The sequence below is a fragment of the Chlamydomonas reinhardtii genome, chromosome 1 (genome assembly GCF_000002595.2).
Source record: "Chlamydomonas reinhardtii strain CC-503 cw92 mt+ chromosome 1, whole genome shotgun sequence".
Classification (NCBI taxonomy): Eukaryota; Viridiplantae; Chlorophyta; class Chlorophyceae; order Chlamydomonadales; family Chlamydomonadaceae; genus Chlamydomonas; species Chlamydomonas reinhardtii.
This window is the reverse complement of record NC_057004.1, coordinates 6,367,956-6,385,607: the sequence shown is the minus strand read 5'-3', so window position 1 is coordinate 6,385,607 and position 17,652 is coordinate 6,367,956. Positions and strand designations below refer to the sequence as shown.

At 65.8% G+C, this 17,652-nt stretch overlaps 3 protein-coding genes across 3 annotated transcripts; 1 reads left to right on the top strand and 2 right to left on the bottom strand.

Moving 5' to 3' along the window:
- Positions 1-521: 521 nt before the first annotated feature.
- Positions 522-13,295, bottom strand: CHLRE_01g045500v5 (uncharacterized protein). Its single transcript, XM_043058874.1, has 20 exons — positions 12,937-13,295; positions 12,512-12,684; positions 12,136-12,237; positions 11,822-12,013; positions 11,418-11,476; positions 11,046-11,275; positions 8,412-10,772; positions 7,945-8,126; positions 7,397-7,583; positions 6,906-7,066; positions 6,481-6,601; positions 5,701-6,012; positions 5,337-5,439; positions 4,708-4,907; positions 3,885-4,307; positions 3,500-3,598; positions 2,828-3,178; positions 2,312-2,485; positions 1,929-2,081; positions 522-1,638 (listed from the first exon to the last, which is right to left on the bottom strand). The coding sequence occupies exons 1-20, from the start codon at positions 13,084-13,086 to the stop codon at positions 1,543-1,545; spliced, it is 5,829 nt and encodes a 1,942-aa protein (XP_042928791.1). The 5' UTR covers positions 13,087-13,295; the 3' UTR covers positions 522-1,542.
- Positions 13,296-13,445: 150 nt separating this feature from the next.
- CHLRE_01g045450v5 (uncharacterized protein) lies at positions 13,446-16,891 on the top strand. Its single transcript, XM_001690154.2, has 6 exons — positions 13,446-13,693; positions 14,074-14,175; positions 14,490-14,669; positions 14,974-15,180; positions 15,577-15,639; positions 15,916-16,891. The coding sequence occupies exons 1-6, from the start codon at positions 13,550-13,552 to the stop codon at positions 15,997-15,999; spliced, it is 780 nt and encodes a 259-aa protein (XP_001690206.2). The 5' UTR covers positions 13,446-13,549; the 3' UTR covers positions 16,000-16,891.
- Positions 16,892-16,913: 22 nt separating this feature from the next.
- CHLRE_01g045426v5 (uncharacterized protein) lies at positions 16,914-17,585 on the bottom strand. Its single transcript, XM_043058873.1, has 2 exons — positions 17,363-17,585; positions 16,914-17,271 (listed from the first exon to the last, which is right to left on the bottom strand). Exons 1-2 carry the CDS (start codon positions 17,432-17,434, stop codon positions 17,131-17,133), a joined length of 213 nt encoding a protein of 70 aa, XP_042928790.1. The 5' UTR covers positions 17,435-17,585; the 3' UTR covers positions 16,914-17,130.
- Between the last annotated feature and the right edge of the window lie 67 nt (positions 17,586-17,652).

The window sequence follows — 17,652 nt, the reverse complement described above, 5'->3', positions numbered from 1 at the left end:
ACGTCCCCCGCAGACATCCTCGGCCGCCACGCACCCTTGCGCGCCCCTCGTTGTAGCTTGGCTGCTCAGATGTACCTGTTGCATGAGAATGTAGGCTTGCCAGTAAGCACAATGTAATGGACATTAGCCCCTGATGCAATAGGCTGCAGTGTGGGTTGCACCAGTGCACGCGTTGGTGCGTGGCTGGGCTGTGCCCGCTGCCGTTGCTCCACCTTTGTGCTATACTCCTATGACAAAAACCCTAGCACACAAATCAGGTTTGAAAGTCTTCGGTTGATGAGGGGCTCTCGCTTGGCGCCCCGCTTGGCCAGCCCAGCCCCCCAGCTGCTGCACTCCATTACGCTCCATTCTTCGAGTTGATTGCTGCATGCCTCGGAGCGGCGCCTGCAATCGGCAATCCTGCATCCCTCTGTGCCGCAGGCCCGCAGCAGGCCAGCAGACCGCCAGAGCCGTTTCTGCAGTGGCTGACCCGTGGGCAGTCCGTTATCCGGTGCAGGCACTGCCTTCCTGGCCAAGAGCAAGGGATCAAGATACACGAACCCGACGGACGCAGGCGTCACCACAGCAGCAGTGCAATTTGCGGGCGACGGCCAAGTGCTGTTGGCCAGCATGGCGCCGGCGCTGGATTGGCACTACTCCAGCATAAACTGGTCGAACAAAACCCCTGGTTCAAAAAAGTGTTCGCCAATCAGTCCCCAGGGGGGGCCCCACCAACTTCGGCGGGGCCTGGGGTCTGGCATGTCTTTCCTGACCTCCACTCGCATTCCCACTTTCCCCCCGCATGTCGCCAGTCTGGACCGACAGATATGCCGATTGCATCGCCCATCTCGCCATGACCATGACCACTCCACACACGCGTCGTCTGTGCTCGCTCCTCTGTGACCCCAGGGCCCTAAGTCCGGCCAGGGCACCAGGCGCGTCATTGTGCCCGCACCACGTGCCCAACAGCCGGTGTACACCAGCAAATGAATGACGGCTGCGGGCACCTCGCTGGACCTCCCATCACTCCAGTGCCCAATACATACGCAGCGCACTCATTGGAGTGCAGGACAGCTATACGCAAGCAAGCAGTACTTCAGTTGTTGCCTCCAGCCGCCAAGTTATCCCCCACCCCACGTGCGGCCACCAAAATGCAGCAGCATACGCACCCTGTCGCACGGTGCGGTGCGTGTTGACGACGCCACACCAGTCACAAACACAAATCCACACCCAAGGCAAGCCGCGTCATGCGACACTGTAGCACGACACAATCAGTATCAGTCCAAGGGACAGCGCTTAGCAGACCAAACACTATGAGCGCAATGCAGACACTTTGTCATAACCTTGTTTAAGTCACGTGAAGTAAGGTAGATAAGTCCTCAACAGCTGGCCCAGCACGCTGCGCATAGGCCTAGCACGCTGCGCATACGTCATAAATCCGAAAACCACTGCAAATCACGTCCTTCTAGCATGACAAAACGTACTGTAACGAAACGCCCCACGAACACAGTTTGCGGACGCAGCACGAAAACACGCGTCGCTGTCGGTGTGGGTCACGAGTGCTTAAAACAATTCGTTGGATTTGTAGACAAGCACGGCGCTGCGTGCCGCCTTGAGCACGTGCATGATGGACGCGGGCAGTCCACGGCCCGACGGCGCCTGCAACCAACGTTGCAGCAGCCAGGTTGGTCGGTGGTGGTGCGGTGTGGGGGGCGGGAGTTTCCTTGCTCCCCACACGCTCAGGGTCACGCGCACATGGCGCACCCACCCCTTGCCCCCACCTCCTGCCCACCTACCTGGCAGCCCGCCCTCAGCGTGCCTGAGCCCTATGAGCCCATGAACTCCTCGTCCCTGAGACCCCTTCCAAACCAAGCGCCTTGCTACCCCCCGCCCCTGCACCCCGCCCCTGCACCCCGCACCCCGCCCCCCGCCCCCGGCCCCGCTCGCACCTGCATTGCCAGCACGTGCACCTTCTCCAGGTCCGCCAGCCGCAGCGCGCCGCTCTCGAAGCCCTCCTCCAGCGGCCGCTTCACCGCCGCCAGCCCGTGCTGCGCCGCGAGGTCGGAGAAGTTCTCCAGCAGCCGCCGGCTGGTCACGTTGTCCTGCGGCGGGGCGAGGAGGCGGGGCAGGGCGGGGCGGGCAGGGCGGGTGCGTGCGGCGGGTGGGTGCGGTGCACACACGTGGGCGGCGCATTGGTCGTGGGCTGAAACGTTGTTAGGTGCGTCGCTACCCTTGAATGAAGTTATGCAAGGCTCACACAGCTATCGACCAGTCAGCACAAAGCTACACCCGCCAGGCACGGTCTGGCCTGCACAAACCAGCTCGTGCACACCTGCGCGCTGGGGTCCTTGGCCCCTCCGCGGCCCAGGTACAGCTTGTCGCCGCGCTGGCTGTTGAGCAGCTTGGTGGCGGCGTACCGCAGCAGGTGGCGGCTGGTGTGGTGCACCTCCATCAGCAGGCGCAGCTTGTCGGAGTCCCAGGCGATGGACGCCAACTTGGCGTTGGCCTGTGGGGAGGCCAGGGCGGGGGGGGGGCGGGGTTGCAAGGATTGGTACAGAGAAGTGTAGCGAAGTAGACAGCAGGTGTGGTGCAGGGGGGGGAGGCGGGCGGGGGTGGTGTGTGTGGGGTGGTGTGTGTGGGGGGTGGGGATGGGGGGTGTAGGCTGGGCTACTTGGAAGGCCGCGTTGCGGAATCTCAACGGCTAGGGATCGGCGATGTGCCATGGAAGCGTGGCGGCTGCGTGCACACCTGTTCATAGGTCAACAGGCACGCAAATAAGGGCTGCCTATCATTAACCCTAATCACCCTCAGCCATCACAGTAGGCCGCCCCTGGCCCCCCACGCCTACCTTGACGATCAGCATGGGCCGCATGGCGTTCTTCAGCAGCGACAGTGCCATGCTGCCAATGATGGAGCCGCCGCCGCCGCCGCCGCCCGCACCGCCGCCGCCAAACCCGCTGAAGCTGGACCCGCTCGCCCCCGGGAAGCCGCCGCCACCCCCGCTGAACCCGCTGAACCCGCTGAAGCTGCCGCCGCTGCTGCCCGGGAAACCACCGCCGCCGCCAGGGAAGCCGCTGCTGGTCGCGGCCCCGGCGGTGGCGTTTGCGAGCACCTGACTCCCCATCACCACCAGTTGCGCGTCCACGTTCTCGCAATAGGTCTCCAGCTGCTCCAGCAGCGGCGTGCTGGGGTCCTTGGTCTGCAGGCAGGCAGGGAGGGCGTGCGTGGAGGGAGGGCGTGGAGGGAGCGAGGGTGGTGGTGCGGGTGTGTGTAATTGTGGCTTGCGCCGGGCGGGGAGACAACCCATTGCACCCGGAGCAGATGTAGTTCTGGGGCATCCTCTGCCCTGCCTTGCCTGCCTCTCCCCCCCTGCCTATGCTCCGCTAGTTTGGCTTGGTTTGAATTAGTTTGGGATGGTGTTTACACCCCTCCCTTCTCCTTGCAGCGCTTCTGTTTCTTTAGGGGATTGGTTCAGAGCTAACCCTCCCCCCCCCGCCAGGCTGTTGTGTCCTGCGCTCACCAGCAGCTCGCTGACCACCTCCACCATGGTCTGCCCCAGCAGCAGTTCGTACTTGCGCAGCAGCGCCCGGCCCGACCCCTCCTGCAGGATACTGGACACCTGCGGGGGCGGCGGCGGCAGGTGGCAGCAGGCGCGACACCCAGGAGGTGTGAGGCACCAACGGGCGCCAACACAGTTCGAGCGGCTCCTTTCTCCCCCCCCCGATACGATTCTATGCCATACACAACGCCAGGCTTCCACAAGAAAGGCTTGCACTGGTCCGTCCTCGGGTGACGGCCGCCCGGCCCTCCATGCCTCATGTTTCCACCAGACAGCGCCGGCTCTCCCCGCCCCCTCCCCAACACACACGCACACCTCCCTGGCTACACCCCCGGAACGCACGCACCACGTGCACTAGGATCACGACGTCCCTGCCCGGCTTGACCATGGCCATGAGCAGCTTCACCGCCAGCCCAGTGCTGTCGTTGTCCGCCACTAGCACCACAATGCGCTGGCCAGGCAGCGGCCCGCCGCCGCCGCCCGCGCCCGGCGGCGCAAGCGACGAGTGCGGCGTACCCAGCCCGCCGCCCAGCATGCTAGGCGTGGAGCCGTTGGTGTTGGCGGCGGCGGCTGCCGCCGCCGCTGCGGCGGAGCCGGAGTGGGCGTAGGAGAAGCCGGCGGCTGCGCCGGTGCCGCTGGGTCCTAGGGAGAGGGAGTGCAGCTGGGGTGTGAGTGCGGGGCGGCGGGTGGCCTCGGAGCCGGCGGGTGCGGTCTGCGCCCGCGGCACGGTGGTGTTGCCGGCCAGCCGCCGGAAGTTACCGCTGGCGTCCTGGGAGGAGGGAAGGGGAGGCGGGGCAAGGAGGGGGGTTGTAAATACCAGCCCCAAGTAAATCAAAACCGAGCGGAGCACAGGCAGAGGCGTTAGTTGCCAGCGATAATACTTGTGGGATGGGGGCGTTGAGTTGTCCATGGGAGACGGAGTGACTTGAACATCACATATGAAGTTTGGGGTCATTAAATCCAGTCCAACATTCCAACTAAGGTACATGGCGACCAAGAACCAGGGTGGCGGGACCCCAGGGAAGAGGCTGAATACCGTACGGTGCCACAATCCCAGCCCGCAGCTTTGCCCGCACATCGCATGGACAGCGTCGCCTCCTTCCCCCTGCCTTGCATCAAACGCCAACGCGTTCCCTCTCCTCCACGCACGCACGCAGGCACGCACGCACCTGCGCCGAGATGACGCCCATGAGCTCCTCCAGGTCGGCGGCGCTGATGAGCGAGCGCGCGGGGTGGCGGGAGGCCAGCGCCACGCAGCGCGCGCCGTACTGGGCGGCGGCGGTGAGGTCGGCCATGTCAAAGGTGAGGTAGGCCAGGTCGGCCGCCACCTCCAGGCTGGGCCGGAACACGCTGGGCCGCTGGACCAAGGCTGCGGCGGGCAGCGGTGCATTTGTGTGTGTGTGTGTGTGTGTGTGTGTGTGGGGGGGGGGGGGGGGTTACATGCATTAAGTTTACGATGTGAAGGGGGGGGAGAGGGGCAAGGGGACAGGGATTGGGTTGGGGCGGGGACTTTGGCGGTTCTGTGAATGTTTAGTTTGGCGAAGGCGATGAGGTAAATGCAGGGGAGAAGGAAGGGTTGGGGTAAGTCGAAAATAATGGAACGGGGAGGGCTGCGACGAGTACTGCTTTCCAGGCCATGCAGGAAGTAAAAGCACAGCGGAACACAGCACTACTGGATCGCGGTACCGACGTTTGGCTCGACGCACCCCCGAACCCACACGCGCCCCGCCGCGCCCGCGCCCGCTCCCGCCGCACCCACACACGCGCACGCCGCATGCGCCGTGACAGCGCGCCCCACCTTTGAGCACGTCGATCTTCCACATGTACCTCCTCGTGCTGACCACCAGGCGGCCCTTGCCGCGTAGCCGCGCCTCGTTCAGCAGCGCCGTCACACGCGGCGTCTGGCAGCAGCAAAGCACACAGCGGCACACAGGCGCGGCGAGGCAATGCCATCAGTGCTCTACCGTACTCAGCAGGCAGCACACGGGTGCTTGGTCGCCGACGCCAGACACGCCAACCGAGTGCAATACGGCGGTGTGAACAAGCCGCTCGTCACCACAGCGTCCCATGGGCTATGGGCTATGGCATTGTGCTCTACGCTAATGCCGCAACGCGGACCCCCCCTCCCCTCTTGGCGGGACAGTCACGACACCCGTGCCTACCATGGTGTCTGACACCTTGATGTCCATCACGAAGCTACTAGACGACCCGCCGCCGCCGCCGCCGCCACTGTGGCCGCCGCCAAAGCCGCGCCGGGCGGGGCTGCCAGGCGCCTCCGGCTGGGGGGCCGTCCGGTCGCGGCCGTGCGCCCGCCGGTGTGGGGGGTTGGGCGAGGCCGGCGCCTCCAGGCTGCTTGTGACGGTGACGACGTTGGGCGCGGCCTCGCGGTCGGGCCGGCGCGGCGGCCGCGGCGCCGCCAGCACCACTCCGCTCTGCGCCTGCCGCACCGCCTGCACCCCGTCCACATACTCCACCTGCAGGGCGTGTTTTAAAGAGCACAAGGAAAGCAAAGCGCAATGACAGTGTATGTGTGTGTGTGTGTGAGAGGTGTGGCGGCAGTGGCGCGGTGAGGAGGACGGCGTTGACGCAGCGGGGTCGACAGGTCGAGTCCAGCAGCCAGAGGGCGGGACGACTGCACCACCCCCAGAGGGACACCCGCGAAGCACCCAGTGCATTGCGCCCCCCTTCCGCCCTGAATCAAGCTTGTCCTTTGACCAGCACCACCCTCCTGTGCCCCCCACCTCTTCCTCCCCTCTATTGCCTTGGGCACACAACCCTCCTATTCCTTGACTACTGGGACATATTGGGCTCGGGCATATAACGACTTCGTCTGCAGTCTTCAGTGCATCCTGTACCGCTTTCCCAAACATCCTTGTACCCCCCTTCCTTAAATAATCATGAGTGTACCCCCCCCCCCTCAAACCCTCCCCCCGCCTCCGCACCTGCACGCTCATGTTTGCGCCCATGGAGTCGTGCAGGAACAGGCCGTACGCCAGCACCTCGCCGTCCAGGGTGCGCTCCGGGTGGTACAGGTTGATGTCGCGCAGCCGCCGCGTCAGCAGCCTGGACAGGACACAGGGGGGAGAGTGGGGAGGGGAAGCAAGTGGTGCGATTTGCGGATGGCGGCGGCGATGACTGGAATGGACTGACGCAACGGGGTAGCCGCACGGGTTAGCTGTCCATGGAGGACGGAGTGATTTGATCACAAGGAGGTGCGTCTATATGACTGGGGCTGGGCAGCAGAGGTAGCGAGGGGACATGCTTGGGTTCAGCACCTGCGCAAACTCCGCCTGAACCCAGGTGCGGTCATCCACCCAACCCGAATCCCCCGCCCCTCCCCCCGCTGCAGCGGCCCGGCCCAGCTCACCACTGCACGCCGCGCGCCGCCAGGGCGTCTAGCACACTCATCTGCAGCGACACCACACCCGCCGCCGCCGCGTCCCGCCCCGCCCGCCGCGCCGAGGCCAGCGCCGCCTTCGCCGCCTCCACCGCCGGCCCGCTGCCGTTGGGGCCAGCCTCCGCCAGCACCTGTAGTACGGCGCAACGCCACATGCAGCGTGGTGACGGCTCGCCCGCTTGGCCTTTTGCTCCTATCGCGGGAATGGTGAACTCCCCTCCCCCGATAAAAAGACACGCGCACACATGTGCAACGCATAAACAGCCCTGCAAACTCCTTCCAAGCTTGTGCTCTCTAACACACCCACCCACCCACCCACAAATACACACACACACACACACCGTCGCGTCGTTGGGCGGGCTTTCGTTTCGTTTAACACACACACACACACACACACACACACACACACACACACACACACACACACACACGCACACACACACACACACATGCCTCCTCACCTGCAGCGGGTCCTCCGCCGCCAGCTGCAGCGCCTCCTGCGGCCACACCAGCTGCATGATGGCGTAGCCGCTGCCGGCGCTGGCGGGCTGCGAGCCGTACTGCCGCGCGAAGCGCTGCGCCGCCTCGTCCCAGGCGTAGCCGCAGCGCCGCGTCTGCACCAGCAGGAACAAGTTGTCCGGGCGCAGCCTGCGAGGCGGCGGGCACACAAGGAGCAAAAGAGGAGGGGCTGTTTCCTCAGGATTCCCGGATGGCAGAGCATGATGTGCTCAAGGGCGGGTGAAGGCCAGTTGAGTCGAGTCGAGTGCGGGCGCCTCGCCAAGGACCAGGACAGTCCGCTGGTGAGGGTGAGCCGTAAATCAACATTCATGAAACACAGGGAGAGGCACACGCCCGACCCAGCCGCACAGGTACACACCCCAGCAGCCCCCAGCAACCCGACCCAGCAGCCCCCAGCAAACTGCAGCCCCCTCGCTCTAATGCATTGGTTCGGTTTAATTTGGGCTGGTATCTATAACTTCCCTGCCCCCCTAGCCGCCCGGCGCCTCACCCGCAGAATTTGCGGAAGCGCAGGTCGGCGATGACGTCAGCGCGCTGGTCCTCGTTGCAGTGCAGCACCACCGGCAGCCGCGCCACCGCCTCCGGCCCCGCCACCGCCTCCACCGCCATCACCAGCGCCATCAGCAGCCGCGGCCCCATGTGCACCGCGCGGATGCGGTCGGGCGTGCCCGCCTGTGAGGAGCGGGGAGGGGAGCGGCATGAGGCGCGGCGTCAGGCACAGCCAGCACACCTACACCCGCCGGTCGAGCCAAGCAGTGTCTAACCCCCACCCCCACCCCAAAACCACACTCCACTCTCCCCCAGCGTTAGGCCTGCAGCGCAGAGCAAATACCACCATGGCCCCATACCCGGTAACCGAAACACGCTCCGCTCCCTCCCCCTCCCCAAGGCACGTTTCAACCTTGCAACCCCACCCCATCCCCGAAGTTTGCGACATTACATCCCCAGAGCAGGCACCTTGGCTGGGAAGGCCGTGGCGATGAGGTCCCATGGGTCTGCGTTCCACAGCGCCTGCGTGGTGCCGCTGGCCAGGATGACGTTGTCGTCGCCCGCCAGCACCTGCACAGCCATGCGCCCCGCGCGCAGCGCCGCCGCCACCTCCGACTTGAACGCCGCCGACTGCGCCGCGCCCATCACCGACGCAAACTTCGCAGCCTCGTACACCTGCGGCGGCTCGAACCCGCCACCGCCGCTGCCGGCGCCGGTCCCCGCGGTGCTGGCAGTGCCTGTAGGGGAGGCTAGGGACTTGGGGCCGCCTTCGGCACCGCCAGGGGGCGAGAGCGGCGGCGGCGCGCCGCCGCCGCCGACTGCGGACGCGAGCTCCTCCACCCAGCGGGCGTTTGCGCGGTTGGCGTACATGTTCATCATACGCAGCGGCTTCTCCAGCGCCGCCTGCTCCTCCTGGAACCTCAGGAACACAGCCTCACTGCCCCCCTCCGCCGCCACCCGCCGCGCCACCGCCGCCGCGGCGGCGGCGGCCGTCGCGGCCGCAGAGGCGGCGGCGGCGCCGCCGCCAGACACGCTGCCGCGGCGGCCGCCACCCGGTGTTGGCGCACCCTCACCAGAGGTGCTGCCCCGGGGGGCGCCGAACGCACCGGCACGCCGCGGCACGCCGCCGCCGCCGCCGCCGCCTGCACCGGGCGCACCGCCGCTTGATCGCGCTGTGAGCCCGGCAGCGCCGCTGATGCTGCCAGCGCGCAGTCCGCGAGAGCCGCCGGCCGCCGCCGGCCCTCTTGAGCTCCAGCCCGGGCTCGCAGGCGCCTCGCCCGGGGTGCTCAGCGCGGCGCTCCCGTCAGTGGACACCTTGCCCATGGCCGCGATGAACGACGGCGGCAGCGGGGAGCCGCTGCTGCCCAGCACTACCGCCGAGCTGCGGCGGTTGCGCGGGTTGCGCCCTGCGCCAGCCGGCGGCGCAGGCGCCGTGGGCGGCGCGGGGGCCATGCCCGCAGCGGCGGCGCGGGCGGCGCCGGCGGCCGCTGGCCCGTCTGCTGGCCCCAGGCTGCGCGAGTGCGGGACGGCGGGTGGCCCCAGTGCAGGGTTGGCCATGGGCCCCGCCCACGACTGCGCACGTGCCACCATGCCGAGCTCGTCGCCGCCAGCCGCCAGCAGCGAGCCCTTGGGCCCGCGCTTGCCGTTCGGCGGCCCGGTGGCGGCGGCGCCGCCGTCCCCCTCCGCCGCCGCCCCCGCTCCAGCCGCCGCGCCCTTGCCCTTCCCGCCCCCCAGGAATCGCGGCATGGACCATTTGGGCCCCTTGCTAGCGCCCTTGCCCGCCGCCGCCGCCTCCTGCAGGCTTATCCCGTCTTCAAGGGCCGCCACCGCACGCGCGCCTGCGGCTGCGCCGCCGCCGCCTCCCGCGGCTGACACCATCGAGAAGTCCACGCTTGCCGACACCATCGACCCAGGCACTGAGAATCGACTGGCCCGGCCACTGGTGAAACTTGAGCCGGAGGCTTCCGGCTCCAGCCCCCCGCCGCCGCCGCCGCCGCCGCCGCCGCCCTGCAGCACCTGGCCCGCCGACACGCTCGGCATGCCGGCCGCTGGCGTGCTGCCCGACATGCGGCTGCCGGGCGTACCCGGCCGCGACAGCTGCGGCAGCGACGCCGCCACCCCCGCGCCAGGCGGCGCCGCCGCCCCTGCCGGCCCGGCGGCGGCGCCGCCGCTGAGGCTCATGCGAGCGCTGTTCATGCCACTGGTGCTGGTGGTGCTGCCGCTGGGGCTGCTGGGGCCGGCGACGGAAGCGGGCGCCGCCGCCGCCGCCCCGCCGGCCGCCCCAGGCGACGGCGCGGCGGAGCCGGCAGCGGACGAGGCCGCGCCGCCGCCGGCCTGGGAGATGTGATGCAGAGTCGGCGTGAGATTCATGGGCCGCGAGCGAAGCATGGGCGACAGGCCGTTGTTGCCGCCACTGCCGCCCGCGCCGCCGCTGCCCGCCGCCGCGCCGCTGCTGCTGCCTCCGCCCGTCGGCGGCCCGGCCGTCCAACTGCCCGGCAGCCGCAGCGGCGGCGGTGGCGTCGCGCGCCCGCTGCCGCTCCCGCCTGACGCCCCCGGCCCTGGCCCCGCTGCCGCCGCCATGATCGCTGCGGGCATGCTCGCCGCCTGGCGCACCGGTGCACCTGGCGACCACGGCTGCGTCCCCCGCCCCCCGGCCGTGGTTACGGCCCCAGTCCCGGCTCCACCCAGGTCTGAGCTGTTGAGCGGGGACGGCCCAACCCCGCCGATTTCACCCAATGACAGCGCCACGCCCGCCTCCTCCCCCGCCTCCAGAGCCGCCGCCTCCGCGGCGCCGTAGTTCTGCTCGCGCCACAGCTCCTCCGCCAGAGCCTGCAGCGGCACGTGCACGGATACGGCCGGCATCAAGGCGTTGCCCGTGCGGCCCCAGCTTCCTGGCAACCCTCGACGCTACCCGCAATCATGTCCACGATAACCGCAGCCCAGTACAACCCCCCACACAGCTTGCGCACACAACCCACGTCCTCCCCGCATCCCCTTCCCTCCCCCGAATCCAAACCTCCTTCCAGTCCTTCCCCTCGCCTGGTTTCGCTTGCTTTGCTTAAGTTTGGGCTGGTATCCACAACCCTCCCCGGCTCCTCCCACCTGCAGGTTTGCCACGCTGGCCTTTCCGGCCCGGTAGCTGCCCTGCTCGTCCACGAACCGCGGCAGCTGGTCGGCCAGGTGCTGCGCGATGAAGTAGGACAGCGAGTCCAGCCGCTGCAGGCCGCGCGCGCGGTGCCGCCGGCCGCGGAAGGCCAGCACCACGCTGATGATGAGCATGGCCTTGCGCTTGGCGCGAGCCACCCGGTGGCGCCACTCCGCCAGCGGCACCTCTGCGTGTGCGTGCGTGTGGGTGTACATGTGTTTTGCATGTTGGGCGGGGGATACCCGTGTTGCAACATCACCATGTCATCACTGATTCATTCACAATGTCGGGACACGGGCGGTGTGGGCCCGCACAGCACAAGCTCGCACCTGGTCGCACGGGCTTTGCCGGCTCGCCACCATCGTCGCTAGTTTGCTTGTCCTCCGACCTGCAATCAAGCGACCCACTCCGGTGTCAACAATCCTCAGTCGGCGTCCCTTTTATGCCGCCAGCCAAGCAGCTAGCCGCCTACCGCACGCACGAACCTCCCTGGGCGCCGATCAAGCCCGCAGCCCCCAGCTTTCAGCCGCGCATCCTAACACCACACAACGACGCATGCACACACCCACGGCACGCACAGCATGCACGCACGGTGTTGGCCCTCTCCCCTTGCGTGTTCACGCGACACACACACACACACACACACACACACGCACACGCACACGCACACGCACACGCACACGCACACGCACACGCACACGCACACACACAGCACACGCGCGCGGTCACCCACGTCGAGGCCGGCTGCTTCTTGCTGGGCAGGTCGGGGATGGAGGTGTTGGTCCAGTGCAACGAGTTCCACTCAGGCCGCCCAGTCCCGCCGCCGCCGCCGCCGCCGCCAGCCTCCGACACACGCTTGCCCGCGTTGCCGGCCTCGGAGCCGCGCTTGGGCGGTGAGGGCGGACCCTCGACGGCACGCGGTTTGCTGTGAGGAAAGCACCAAGCCGCGTCTTCAGTGCATACGTGCAGGGGGAAGCACGTGGCGGGGCAAAACCAACCTAGCGGCAGGCAGCGCCGCCACCGCAGCCACAAAAGCGTATTGCACACCTGCGCTCCTTCTCGCTCGCAACGGGCGGTGGCGGCTCCGCCGGCGGCAAGCCCATCCGCTCCCGCATGCGCCGCTCCAACTCGTCACGCGCGTGCTGCGCCCTGTGGTCAGGGGGGGGACACGGTGGCGAGAAACGTGAGGAAACACTTGCACCGACTGCACCCACGCACCCTGCGTGAGCGCCAGGCTGAATCCGCCACACCCTGGGCCGCACCCACATGCCACCTGCCCCTTTCCAACGCCCTTTCCCAACGCCCGTGTCCCCCGCAACAGCCTCCGCTGTGGCGCAAGTATCAACAGCCGCAACAGAAGCAGCAGCAGTGGTAGCCGCCGCCGCAGCCCCAGCCCCCGGCCGCAATCGCCGCGCCGGCTCACCGCATGTCGCTGTGCTTGCGCGTCATCCACTCCTTCACGCTGAAGGAGTGGATGCTGGCTGGGTTGTCCTTCACCATCTTGATGGCCTCCTGCCGCAGGATTTCGTGCCGCCCCGCCAGTGGGTCCTTCGCCAGCGCCTCCTCCAGCTTGTCGCCCTGCTCCGTGAGTGCATCCTGGGTGGGAGGGGAGGTCAAGGGGGTGGGGTTGAGGAGGGGGGTCCGCAAGGTCGGTCGAGGGACTGAAGCGGCCAGTACCGAGCCCTGCCAGCCCTTGCTGACATTCACACAAACTAAAGACTACCTCAGCCGCTATTAGGACAAGGCCGGCTGCAGAAGTCAGGACGAACCCGGCATGGAATCCTCCCGCCTGGCCTGACTGGGCTGCTTCGAGTAATTCCTACATGCCCAGAGCAGCTATACCCGCACCTTCAGCCACTCAAGGCGGAACTTGGTGCTCAACCCTCTCTTAACAGGCGGTCGCAGTCCTCCTCCAAGCGAGTCCAATCCCCTCGTGCTGTCGCTCGCCCAATCCTCATCGAAGGTCGGCCTGACATTAGCGCTTGCCCCGGCTCCCATACTCAGAACGTCCTTTGGTCAACGAGGAATCGTCAAACGTCCGTAGGATTCAAGGACGATAACTAAACATTCTTGCATCCCGTGAATACTGTTTGCCCAAAAGCATTTGGCGGGCGTCGAGAAGGGCTTTCAAAGCTCGGGCTTCCCTGCGGACTTCCACGACTTTGGCCTTAAGGGAAAAAAGTAATAGGTGCTCTATGCTGCATACGGTAGCTATCTATAGTTACTGGTGCAAGATAACCCTGATTGAGAATGTGAGTTCTGGACCGAAACCCCTGGCAGCGATGCGGGCTCGTGCGCGTCGACGCGTCTATGAACACTCCTGCATATATGTGTGTCTATGTAGATTATTCCTATCTTATAATACAGTCGAAGTTCATCCAGAAAAACTTTCCGAAGGCAACGCAAGATGTTGCGACTTTGCCGACTCCACCAGCAAATAGACAAGCGGAGAGCTCATTCTATGCCCCGGTACCAAGTACTATGTCGAGCAAGGCCAAGTGATCGCGGGCCCTCGAAAGAGGAGTCTGAGGCCCTCCAAGAAGCGCTCGACTTATTCAACGGCGCGCGACATTTAGCGTACTTGCAAACGCAGTCGGAGCTTCAGGTGAGGGGCCGTTGAGCGTTGGCGGCGAGGCAGCTGTCGGCAGAAGGGCCGCAGCTGGCCCAGGGTTTTTAAGTGCGGGCGGAGTTCCGGGAGGAGCAACGCACCTCACGCCTGCCGGCCAGCGCTAGCCCCCAGCTGGGTGACGGTGCCGGAGTGAAACCATTCTGCCGCTGTTCACGATGCGCCCGGGAGGAGAGGCGGGATCATGGCCGGTGCCACGCCTAAAGGGCGTGAGAGTTTGGCCACCATCAGCGGTCGGCAACGCCACGCCACGCCCCTCAAAACCTTCTGCCCGCCCTATCCTTGCTTTCGCTCCCCCTGCGCCCCCCCTGCTAACCCTGCCACCCCCCCCCCTTGCCCCCTGCCGCGCTCCCCCCCAGGCCGCCTTCATCGCGGACTTGGAGCTCACGGCGCAGTCGCCCGCGGAGCCCAGCCCGCATGAGGCGCTGGTCAGCTACTGGACGGAGCAGGGACTCAACAAGGTAAGGGCGGGGCTGGCGTGGTGAGCCACACCGTGGTTGGCACAGAATGGTGACTTTGCTGGCGCGCCGAGGATGCCGTGGAGCAAAGCGCGGGGCATGAAGCACGTTGCGCACCGTACCCGCCACTAGTGGCAAGCCACCTGGCATGGACCAGCTCGGCAGCTGCCCTCATCACAGCTGTCAGCCCACCCGCATCGCACCCGCAACCCCTTACAAATCTCCTCACACACATTCCCCACACCACCTCAAAACCACACCTCCCCACACCTCCTCACAATGGCCCCCGCCCACCCACCGCATCTTCTCTACCTCAGGCGGCGGCTGAGGGCCTGGTTCGCAAGCTGGAGAAGGCCGGCGCGCCGCTGAGTGTGGCGCAGCTGAACGCCAAGGTGCAGCGGCTGACGCGCATCGTGCCGGACCTGGACCTGGCGCAGTTGGTGGACCGGGACGTGGGCGTGCTGGACACGGAGCCCGGCGTGGCCATACGCAACCTGGTGCGGGAGGGGAGGGGAAGGGGAGGGGCCACATGCGCAAGCGTGTGGCTCGTGTTCCCATAGCGGTGCTGAAGGGGGGGAATGATGCGGGGCCGGAGGTTGGGGTTTAGCGGCTGGGCGTTTGGGCGGGAGGAGGTGCAGCAGCTGTGGTGGGAGCCGCGTGTGTGCTCTGCAAGTCTGGGAGTGTAGCGATTGTAGTTTCCAAACGCACACATACACACACACGCACACACACACACACACACACACACACACACACACACACACACACACACACACACACACAATCACACTCTCTCTCCAGGTTCTCCTGGTGGAGGCGTTCCCGGGCAAGGAGGTGGCTGCCATCGTGCAGCGCAGCCCGCGCCTGCTGTACGCGGCCGACCTGCCCACCCGCCTGGAGCGCTGCCTGGAGCTGCTGACGCGGCTGCATCCGGCGCGCGAGCGCAAGGTGGTGGCGCCGGTGGTGGCGGAGTACCCCGACCTGCTGTACCGCATGGACTACTACACGGTGTGAGGGTATGCGGGCGGGGCATTGTCATTCCAAACCGAACTTAAGCAAGACCCAGACCAGAGTGTGAAGGAGGGGTATTCCAGGCATAACCAGTTAGACGAAGCCGGTTTGATACAGCGCGGGGACGGGGGGAGCAGGGGCCTTGCAGGGGCGGTCTGGGAACCGCGGGTGTTAGGGGGTGTTACACGACATACGGATTGGGAGTTGCACGGGGCGGTGAGCTCATGTTTCCACGGCCTGGAAGGCGGACGTCACGCAGTGGACAGACCACACACTTCGGGTTGGGGCTCGAGAGTTGCGTGCCTCTCTAGTAAGGGCCCGCAGGGATGCATACTTAGGTCCGGCCCGCCCCTCTAACGTGGCTCGTCCACTGTTGGTTGCCCCCACACGCAGCACGTGCGCATGATTGACGAGCTGCCCATCGAGATCCAGAACATGTTTGTGCTGGCCGACCAGGTGAGCGCTCGTCCTGTCAGGTCTTGTCTTGTTGTGAGACGCATGCTTGGTGCTTCCGAGCATGGGAGCCACCAGTTTTCACCAGTTTTCGGCAGTGAGGGCTGATAGCGGAATCGGTACGGTACTCGTGCATTCCGTTTCCGTGTCCGGGGAAACCCGCCTCGGCGCGGCGGGAGCGGGGCCGTGCTGCTCTTCGCAGTCCTATCTCAGAATGCGGCTACTGTATGCTGTGCCGTTCTTGTGTGCCCTGGCCGAAATCGTTGCTGCTGTGTGCAGGGCATTGGCTTCTTGCACCGCTACTACAAGCGCGCCAAGAACAACTTTGTCGCCGATACCTCGGACGAGGAGGCGGGCTTCTGAGGCCGGGGCTGTACCGTATGCAGCGTGATGGCGGTGGCGCTGGAGGTGGCAGCTGCCTGGAATCCTGTGCGAGAGTGCGAGCAGCGAGAAGGGCAGCTGGAATTGCTTGCACGTGTGTTTGTATTCAGGTTTGTATTCGAGGCTGCTGCTCTGTCCGGTGGTCATGCGGGACAGTGGCAGACGCATTTGTACCATAACGACTTGTGGTTTGTTGCGCGGCGCCAGCGACGAGCTGGCGGTTGCGTTGTTTGTGAGCCGCTTGTGTTTGTAAATGTCGGGGGCTGAGTTGCATGGACACTCCTCGATGTGTTGGTTGGTGCGGGTCGCTGAGAGCGGTCATGGGATGAGGGTTTTCCGCGGCGCGCTCAGACGCGGGCTGAGCTATGTGAGCGGCATGGTTGTTGTTGGTCGGTTGGTTGTCGTACACCTTTTGTTGCTGTGATGTACTGTATCGGTGGAAGGCCGCGCGTATAATACGGTGTGTGCCATGCAGGCCCGTGCTGATGGTTGCTGATGGGACATGGTGTCGTGAGGATGTGCACGTGGTCCCACTGTTTGCTCAGCAGCTGCTAGCTGCTGGCACGAAGAATCCATGTGCATTATGGCGCTCGACCAGAGTTCGGCTATGCCCTTGAATGGCTTATGAGAGAGACGGGTGTTGCGCCGCTGGAGTTGGGGGCCCCGAAACGTTCATGTGAGTGGGGTGAGGCTTGGCAAGGACTACTGGCCTGTGATACTGTGTACGCGGTCTGCCACAACCTCTTAGAACCCGGGGGCCAGCGTGCTACGGTACTGTTTCTCTGCGTGCCTCTGTCCTCAAACATGAGGTGCAAATTCTACCGCGGACACGGCAGAGGAAGCATGTCCCGATGTCCCGGCAAGTAACAAGGAGGTGGCTGCCTTATGGCAGGAAAAGGGCTGATCCCGGGTCGTTATCAACCCAGCCACCTTGACGCGGGCGCCTACTAAGCACACGCCTCTATGTTGGGGGCCTTTGGCATCCCCGCAAATCCGGACGTGGCCGGTTGGGTGGGGTGCACAGTCCGTGCTAACCCGCAGCTAACAAACTAGTCACGTCACTCGCCGCCAATCGACACGTGCACCCTCAGCCCCACGCCCTGCTAGCGCCGTTCAGGCTCTCAGCCCGGCCCCGCCGCCGCCGGCGGCCATGGAGGGCCATGGCGGCCGCTGCAGCTTGGTCGGCCGCTCGAAGCCCATCAGCTTCAGCAGGAGGAGCACACGGATCACGTTGGCGGCGGAGACGTCGCGGTTCTGGGGATGGGGAACGGGGGAGCCGAGCTGTTGGGCACGCTGTTGGTTATGGCGCTTGTGTGCGGGTCGCCTGCTGACAGAGGGCCCGCACTTGCAGGCATGGTGGGCGCCGCGGCGGTTGGGTCCTCCTGCTGCTGCCGCTGCCACAAGCTGCCCTCCGCATCTCTAAAGTCTGCGGGGGGTAAGGGCGCCCGAGCGGGCGTGCCGATGGTAAGCGAGTTCTGGCCGAGCGACGTGTATTTGGGGGCGCAACCTGAATGATGCGAGTTGAAAGAGTTGAAAGTTGAAAGAGTCGAAATAGAGTCGAAATAGAGTCGGAATAGAATCTTACATATGTGCTTCAAATAGGGAAGGGATTTTGCGCTGCTCTTTTGGAAGCAC